Source organism: Octopus sinensis, linkage group LG7, assembly GCF_006345805.1.
Source record: "Octopus sinensis linkage group LG7, ASM634580v1, whole genome shotgun sequence".
In the NCBI taxonomy this organism is placed as follows: Eukaryota; Metazoa; Mollusca; class Cephalopoda; order Octopoda; family Octopodidae; genus Octopus; species Octopus sinensis.
Window position 1 is genome coordinate 53,360,671 of NC_043003.1, and position 10,047 is coordinate 53,370,717.

A 10,047-nucleotide genomic window follows, 5' to 3' on the forward strand; every position below is an offset into this window, starting at 1 on the left:
CATGGCTTTGGTTGGCCCAAGGCTGTAGTAGAAGATGCTTGCACAAGGTGCCACACAGTGGGACTGAACCCAGAACCATATGGTTGGTAAGCAAGCTACTTACCACACAGCCACTACATAATTGGATTGCAGTGATAAATTATTGTACAACATGAGCACCACTCTCTGAATTTCTGTGATTAGTACCTAGTGTTTGGCTGAAGTGACATAACCGGTAATCATTTGAAACTGCAGGTTTTACATCAGAGTCTCACCCTTCTAGAAAGATGCAATGATAACTGCTAGGGTTTCCTCACTTCTAGTAATTTTATTGGAAGCCCTGACAACAACCAAAGGTAGTTCTGCACTCCCATGTTTAGATGGTTTGTTATAACATGTGCTAGTTATTCCATAGCTGGGAGCCTGAAAGGTACAACCACTATGGGTCAGAGAAGACCTCAGAACAATAGTGGCTGAGGTAATTCCATACTCCTCAGAACCCAGGAACTCTATCCTGGGTATGACTTTAGATTGCATCCCATAGCAGAACATACATAAATACACAGGCATGGCTATAGTCAAGAAGCATGCTTCTTGATCATGTAGTCTGAGGTCCACTGAGACTACATGATCTCAAGCTCCCACAGCACAGCACCTTGGGCAAGTATCTTCTACTACAGCCTTGGATTAATGAAAGCATTGTGAATGAATTCAACAGGTGGAAACTGAAAGAAGCTCATTATGTGTATTTGTGCATACCCTTGTCTTGACATCATGTGATGATTGTAAACAAACATCACCATCATACCAGCTGCATTAATTCATTTCCAAGTCTTCCATTCTTGGAGACAGGTGAGGGCTGACAATAGAAGCAGCATCTGGTCATAGAAAATCTTTCTCAAATAATTCTGACCCATGATGATGAATGAAATCATCAGGAAATAATTCAATAATCAACTGAGTGAAACACCAAAGGAAAAGTGGATGTTAAACGGTGATGAGAATATACACAATATACAACAGGGTGCTAACAGGTTCCTGGTTTTAAGGGTATTGCAAAAAGCCTAGTTGGAGACCCAACCTTCCAAGTTTTTACAAGGCTTAGAGAAACTGAAGGACTGCTACCATAAGTGTGTGAATCTGAGAGATGTTCAATAAAATCATAGGGAACTGATCCTCCTGTATTTTCTTTTTATCCAAAGCCAGGAACTTTTCAATGCCCCCTCGTATATATTTCAGTTTTTGTTTACCAAATCCACTCAGGGCTAGAGTAGAAGACATTTGTCCAAGGTGGAATGCAGTGGGACTGAACCTAAAGCCAACATAGTCGAGAAACAGATTTCTCAGCCACACAGCCATTAAATGATTATCTGTGCCATTCTTCTGTTAATTACAATCACTCTTTTATTTGTTTCAGTCATTTGACTGTGGCCATGCTGGAGCACTGGCTTTAGTCAAGAAAATCGACCTCAGGACTTATTCTTCGTAAGTCTAGTACTTATTCTATCGGTCTCTTATGCCGAAAAGCTAAGTTACGGGGACGTTAACACACCACCATCAGTTGTCAAGCAACAAACAGAGACACGCAAACACACACACACATATATACGACAGGCTTCTTTCAGTTTCCATCAACCAAATCCACTCACAAGGCTTTAGTCAGCCCAAGGCTATAGCAGAAGACACTTACCCAAGGTACCACACATGGGGACTGAACTTGGAACCATGTGGTTTGTAAGCAAGCTACTTACCACACAGCCACTCCTACACCTATACTTACCACACACCCACTCACTACTCATTATATGAACAAATTAAATTTTGCAATTTGTTTTTTGCAAAGTTGTTAATCCTCATTGTTTCCAGTAAATTCTATCAGTCAATCACAACATCAGTTCTCTTTGCAAAAGCCTACCAAAAAGACCGTGAATAGGTGCATAGCAGAATCATTATGATAAACATTTGAGATTTTACACCTCATCTTGTTCATGATACATTGGTTATTAGTAATACTTACCTTCTTGTGTGTTGCATATTGATTTTGCTCTATGAAAAATCTATAAATAAGTCACTATTTCAAAGTACTTAGTTATAACATGTCAATGGTCTCATTTTAAATAAAGACCTTCATTATGACTAATAAACTATACTTTTAGTGCATAATAGGCGTATGAGTGGCTGTGTGGTAAGTAACTTGCTTACCAACCACATGGTTCCATGTTCAGTCCCACTGCTTGACATCTTGGGCAAGTGTCTTCTACTATAGCCTCAGGCCAACCAAAGCCTTGTGAGTAGATTTGGTAGATGGAAACTGAAAGAAGCCTGTGGTTTATATGTATGTGTGTATGTATACATTTGTGTTTCTATGTTTGTCCCCCCAACTTCGCTTGACAACCGATGTTGGTGTGTTTACGTCCCCGTAACTTAGCAGTTCAGCAAAAGAGACCGATAGAATAAGTACAAGGTTTACAAAGAGTAAGTCATGGGGTTGATTTGCTCGACTAAAGGCGGTGCTTCAGCATGACCACAGTCAAATGACTAAAACAAGCAAAAGAAAGTAAAGATTAATAATAAACATGAAATTCTGTCTGTCTGTCTGTCCAGACCCCTGTATCTTAGTCTACATTTGTTCTACATAGATATATAACCTTTTGGAATCAGGATGATCCCTAGATTGGAAATCTTCCGTTCATTTGGTTCTTGAACATGCAGCATTGGGATCAGGTCTGGATGTATTTAGACATACAGACAGACAGATATATGTCTATGTGTGTGAGTGAGTGTATTTTGTGTCTGTGTTTATCGTCCCCCCACCCCACCTTACACCACTTGACTGCAGATGCTGGTTTTTTTACATCCCTGTAACTAAGTATTTTGGCAAATGAAATTAACAGAATATGTACCAGATTTTTAAAAAATAAGTACAGGGGTCAATCTGTTCAAGACTGTGCCCCAGCATGGCCACAGTCCAATGACTAAAGCAAGTACAAGATAAAGGAAATCAAGTTAGGTCTGCCGTGATTCATTGTTTAGCACCATGTCAGCCCTATGACTAAGAGCATTCCAATCATGACCATTATGGACTGCAACATCCAACGAGATTTAAGGAAGATTTTGCTGCTAGTGGCACGTAAAAAGCACCCACTACACTCACGGAGTGGTTGGCGTTAGGAAGGGCATCAAGCTGTAGAAACATTGCCAGATAAGACCGGAGCCTGGTGCAGCCTTCTGGCTTCCCAGATCCCCAGTCGAACCGTCCAACCCATGCTAGCATGGAGAACGGACGTTAAATGATGATGATGATGATGATAGAGGCTGTCTTTTTGGTTCGTCCTATTAAGCTAGGATCATATCTCATTTAACTTTGATTAGGTGACATACAAATAACTGTGTAAATGTAAGGGGATTCACACACAGACAGGGTTTATCTAGTTTGTAGATACTTCACTTATGATTCTAAATTCAAGCAGCATTTTAATTAAAACTGATACATCACCTAATTTAATATGGTATGTTATCACAGGATGGTAGTGACAAAATTCTGTGAACCTATTTCAGCAGCTGGACACTGCTAGTGAAATGGAGCTTCCAAGCAATGTTCTACTTTGGACACCTCTACATAGCCATAATCACACTCACCACCTGGTAAAAGCATTTGTCAATCTGTTGACTGATGGCATTAGATGTCTTCAAGAAGAACATGTTACATGCCATAAAAGATAGTGATGGATGACAGACCAGTGTCATGCAATTTTGACCTAATAATGATGATGATGATGATGATTTCTGCAGATTTGGTAATATGTTACTAAATATCTGGCAGAAATGTTAGCATGCCAGGCGAAATGCTTAGCGGTATTTCGTCTGCCGCTACGTTCTGAGTTCAAATTCCGCCGAGGTCAACTTTGCCTTTCATCCTTTCGGGGTCGATAAATAAAGTACCAGATATACACTCAGTTCGATGTAATCGACTTAATCCCTTTGTCTGTCCTTGTTTGTCTCCTCTATGTTTAGCCCCTTGTGAACAAAAAAAAAAATGAAATGTTCTTGAAAGAAGCCCATCATCATAACTGTAACTTAACATCCATGTTCTATGCTGGTATGGGTTGGACTATTTGACAGGATCCAATGGGTTCAGAGACTCCACCATACTCCAGTATCTACTTGACATGGTTTTTACAGTTGGATGCTCTTCTTATTGCCAACCACTTTACTGTGATTACTGGGCACTTTATTCATGCCATCAGCATTAATGCGGTTACCAAGCACCTTACAAGACTACAAACTCCAAAAGAGAAGCTATATGCTAGATGATGATAAAAGTATGAGAGACAGAGTCAGAGCAGAACAGGTTTCTTGCTGTAGAGAAGCTACATGACTACTCATATTTAGAGGTGAGGGTGGGAGTGATCAAGTGGAGCTGGAAAGTGATAAAAGTAGTGATAAAAATAGTGATGATGAGGTGTCAGGATGGACCTTCAAGGTATGAGATGGGTATATAATGAGTGTAGCAGAGGGACCAGGAATATAGGCTAGTAGAGGCTGCAAGAGAGTATGGGGGTGAGAGATGGAGAATGGGTGAGGGGTGTGGTTTATTGCTAAACCATAATCAGTAAGATGGTAGTAAATGCTGAGTTAAAAATTGAACTTTTTAAATATGTTTGCTTTTGTACCGTTTAGGTTCCTCAGTAGGAGAAGATGATAACTGAAGTGTAAAAACAAACAGTATTCCATTTGTTATATTAAATAGAGTGGGAGATACTAAATGAATTGCTAAGCAAATTTCTTATATGGAATTAATGAATCACATATGGTTTCTAACCCAGCATGAAGGCTTAGATTTTAAAAGTTAAAATAGGAGATAAACAAGGTGGAGTTATGGTGGTAGTTGTTTGCAAGGTGGATGTGCTGCCAAGCCAAACTTACAACTGTGAGAGAGAAGTATTAGTCAAAAATAAACAGATACAAACTTTAGGCTATTTCTATGCACACTATGATTTCAGCCAGACTTAATGCTTATACCCAAGCTTGTATTAGTAGATTTGAAAACAAATTACATCCAGATGATATCATAGAAATTCAGCAAGAACAGTATTATTATAAAGAAAATTTATCATCTTTGGTGGGTGTGCAGTACTCATCTAACACACCCAGAAATGTACACCTGCTTAAATATCATTACTATCCTCATCATTAACAATAATGAGTATCTCATGTGTCTGTCTAACATATATCTATCCTTGTAATTCAAGGTGGAGTTTTCCTGTGACATATATTTCTTGTAGTAATCAATTCATTCCAAATATCAGTAGGTGTCCTGCCAATAGGATAATAGCTACTACAGATGATATGTACTACCTTCGTTCTACAGTTTAACAGCTGGTCAACAAGCATGTGAATGGGAGGGAGGAAAAAATTCCCAGGGAGACCTTCTGCATGAAGAACATGTATTTAAATGGTAGAGTAACATAATGTATTCGGCGGAGTATTCTTTTTAATTAATTAGAATTTCTAGTAAAAAGAAAAATCATTAGCTTTAATAATAGATTGGTGTCAGGACAAGGGAAACAACTTCACAACCCAAATTAAAAATATAGGAAGTGAGTTCATCAATGGCAATTACATTGAAAACATGTTTTGGTCTTATTATACCTCCTCAGTAAAGTATATTTTAACCAATACTTGCAAGACCTAAGGGATTGAGAGTATGAATGTTTTGAAAAACACTCACTGTATAATAAGTAGCAAGTTTCTTTTATATTTTGACAAATCTTAGCCTTGATTAATTTAGCAAAAGTAATGTTGTAATCCTCACATCATCAAAACTTTCAACCATATCTAGCATGCAAACCACTTGTCAAGACTACCCATCTATAGGCTCCATACATTTCTCATCTCTTAGATTTGCAGCTTCCTATCAAATCCTATCACCACATGTGCCAGCAGAGAATTTTCTGTTCTTCATTTAATCAATTCCGGCATACCTTATAGTTCAGCTGGCCCCTTTCTTCAAGATCAGAAGATATTTCAGTTCCCAACAATTACTGTCACTCTACAAAGCTCAGGTGAGTGCAACAATAGAATATTGCTCTAACATCTGGGATGGTGCTGCTGCACTCAAAGACATTCTTGACTACATTCAGAAAAGGGCCATCAGATTGATTGGCTTGAAGCCATTTGCAAGCACACTCCAGCCTCTGGTTCATTGATATGCTGTCTCTGTTATCTGCCTTTTCTTTTTTATTGTTACTACCATAATGCATAATGGCCTCTGCTTTTGGTTCTAGCTGGGCTCAGGCCACTCCCACCCAGGCATTCCTAACCCACTTATCTTTTCTCTCATCACCACAACACCCCAGAAACTGCACTAGTTATAACTTGGGTTCTTCCTTCTCAGAATGTCAACTTTCAGTTCATTCCTGCTCACATCTTTCCTTAAGTGTTGATTTGTAAAAGCCATGACCACTGCTCTTCATCTGGATCCAGCAAGTTTATATATATATATATATATATATATATATATATAAACACATACATATGAAAGGTGTGATACCTTAGGCAAGTGTCTTCAACTGTAGCCTCGGGCCGACCAAAGCCTTGTGAGTGGATTTGGTAGACGGAAACTGAAAGAAGCCCATCGTATATCTGTATATCTGTGTGTATATATATATATATATATATATATGTATGTATTATGTATGAATGCATGTGTTTGTGTGTCTGTTTGTTCCCCCAACATCGCTTGACAACCGATGCTGATGTGTTTACGTCCCCATAACTTAGCGGTTCAGAAAATGAGACCGATAGAACAAGTACCAGGCTTACAAAGAATAAGTCCTGGGGTCGATTTGCTTGACTAAAGGTGGTGCTCCAGCATGGCCACTGTCAAATGACTGAAACCAGTAAAAGAGTAAAAGAGTTGTAGAATGTAATGCTTATGTTTTGTTTGTTATTTCTTTCTTTGACAACTACTATATTCCATACACATTTTAGGACTTCTTATAAACTTATTTGTAGAGATGTAAAGCTAATCATACAGCATGGTAGCTAATTACCTAATTGCCTAATTGTATGTTAAACTCCAGAAAGGAAGCCAGTCGTTAATCCCAATAATGAAAATCCACGATACCCAGTCTGAGAATCTGCAACAGATTAATTAATAGTGTGACAAATGAAGATGCAACAGAGGATAGGTTGTAGAATCAGCATGAAACTTTAGGTTTGGGTAATATTCATCAGACTGAAGGTGACCCACGTCTCCTCCTTTTGTGTGCAGACAGCCCTTAGCGAAATGTTTATCATCAACGGACATATTAAGTAACTGTTCTTCCACATACAGTAAGTGAATCATACTGCGGGGGTGACTATAGTATGAATTTTTTCAAGATAACAGGTACATATATATATATATATATAATGTATAGGTATGTATAAAACTTAAAGATGTGCAGCACATTAGCTTATAAACAAGTACAAAAATGTGTGTATATGTGTTTATGTGTTTGTGCGCGTGTGGGTACGTTCAGATAGATGAAGAGAAAGACAAATAGTGGGAGGATAGAGAGACTGCTTATTTTACTCTCAAGTATCATAACAGAGGCATTAAAGGTTTTTTTTTTGGGTTTTTTTCTTGTTTTGTTTATAAAGGCTTCTTAAAAATGGGAATGAAAACTGGAGCAAATTACTGATTGGCTGTATACCGTAGTTATTTATGGTAAACTTTCTGAAAGGTGGTTCTGTGGGGGAAAAAATGTTCAAATTGGAAATGACAAGTTTAGCATTTATCAAGGATGATGATGATGATAATAATAATAATAATAATAATAATAATAATAATAAATAATAATAATAATAATAATAATAATATAATAATAATAATGATAATAATAAAAGCATACCTGCGGCGAAACGGCGCCCAAAGATATTATCCCTGCGATGTTTACAACTCAGTAAACAGTTAAGTCCAATCTGAGAGTTGGCTACTTCTCGGATACACATAATGCATTCCATCCTTAATACCATGTCGCTTAGATGGGGACTGTGCACTTCGGTGAGATTACGTAAACACTGGAATAAAAGACCTAATCCATCAAATTCTAGAAATTCTTTCATCCAGTCCAAATCACTGCATTTAATTGCTCGGCACAACTTGCCCAGGTTTTGAACTGTCGGATTACGGATCCACCACAAAAATTCTGTCGCATCACTCTCTTCGCGTTTTTTGTAATGTTCATCACCAGTTCCATCCCCGGCAACATCTTCGTCGTCGGAGCCTGGACAAATCGCTTGGCCCAGAACAAATCCATCAGATCGAGCACGTTTCGATCGATCCTTTTTACGTTTGGCGAAGCGACTGGCCTTTCCGGGCCTCATAACGACAGCCTCTTCACTCATGATGAATAGTTTGTAGGTTTTTTCTTTCAATCTGTAATTCTATCAATACAAGTAAAAATTTATGTGTGCGCTCGCGTGAAATTATTAGACTTATACTGCGAAAAACTTTTACATTTCTTCGTGTTTATAGAAACCCGAATGGTTGATATTTAAAATAAAAAAAAATTCTTCTTCTAACCACAGGAGGCTTTCCGAACCAAAATAGTTACAAGCTTTGGATGTTTTACTTATTATTCACATCATAAACAGTAACATTGATAAGATAGAGCGTCCCGACAACTCTGATAGCTAAAAATTTGGTACCATGCGTCAAGTAACAAGTTTACTGACTTCTCTGCTAAAAGTCAGGTTAGAAACAGCAGCAGCTTGACGTGGTGTGGTGAAGGAAGAAGGGAGAGTGGTGGCATTCGAAGTAGGAGAGAAGACATTCTTCAGCAACAAGCGCAGCAAGTGTAATATCTATCACAAGCCATATATCCATAGTAATGCGTCAGTCAGATACTGCTATTTAGCTACAGCGAATACCCACAACAAACGTTGGTGTGTGTAGTAAATATTAATGTTTTTCTTTATTTTAAGCAAGAGAACACATCTTTTTTTTAATACAAGTGCCGAGAATCAAAGTTATATACCTGCCTAAAGAAATGGTAAATTGAATCATAATCTTAATAAAATACTAAATACACTTGTAATCATAGTTATATGCTAAATATTTCTTTCTTTATTGCCCACAGGGGGCGAAACATAGAAGGGACAAACAAGGACAGAGAAAGAGATTAATTCGATTACATCGACCTCAGTGCGTCACTGGTACTTATTTGATCGACCCCGAAAGGATGAAAGGCAAAGTCGACTTCGGCGGAATTTGAACTCAGAACGTAGCGGCAGACGAAATGCCTATTTCTTTACTACTCACAAGGGGCTAAACACAGAGACGACAAACAAGGGCAGACAAACGGATTAAGTCGATTACATCGACCCCTGTGCGTAACTGGTACTTATTTAATCGACCCCGAAAGGATGAAAGGCAAAGTCGACCTCGGCGGAATTTGAACTCAGAACGTAGCGGCAGACGAAATACGGCTACGAATTTCGCCCGGCGTGCTAACGATTCTGCCCCTTTTACATGCTAAATATTGAATAAGAAAAATGTTAGCAACAACAAACAGACTAAAAATAACTGAAGAATGGGAAATCCCCTGAGAAAGTTTTTATGTGTATTACATGAAAGTATTTATTAATGAAAGTAAAGGGTAAACGTAACATTGGGTTAATATAGAATAATTAATAATTAAAGTTGTATAAATCATTTTGATAGTAAGTGCTATATAGTCAAAAAAATTCAACCGGAGATAAATGAGTTTTTGTTTTGTTTTGTTTTGTTTTTGCCTGAGACAAATGTCAGTTTGACAATAGGAGCGAGCAAATGCATGCACGCGCTTGTTTATATATTTTCATTGACATAAGCAAACACTTGTACTCGTATATAAACAAACTCCTACACACATAAACCAAAGGAGTTTTAGTAGATTGAACCATCCAATAGATGAATGAATGAATAAGATAGATGGATAAGCTTGCGGAGGTGGGGAGTCAACAGGTGAATGGAGATAAGTAGATGCATAAATTATGTTAATGATTCGCACCACGTCAGCTCTGACCGCGCAGACTGAT

General features: G+C 38.1%; 1 protein-coding gene across 1 annotated transcript in view; it reads right to left on the reverse strand.

The window, feature by feature from the left end:
• Nucleotides 1-8,810, reverse strand: part of LOC115214240 (inverted formin-2-like) — an 80,185-nt gene extending 71,375 nt beyond the window's left edge. The window contains exon 1 of the mRNA XM_029783364.2: nucleotides 7,878-8,810. Within this exon, the coding sequence (XP_029639224.1) occupies nucleotides 7,878-8,373 (496 nt within the window). The 5' untranslated portion in view covers nucleotides 8,374-8,810. The remainder of the gene's footprint in view (nucleotides 1-7,877) is intronic.
• Between the last annotated feature and the right edge of the window lie 1,237 nt (nucleotides 8,811-10,047).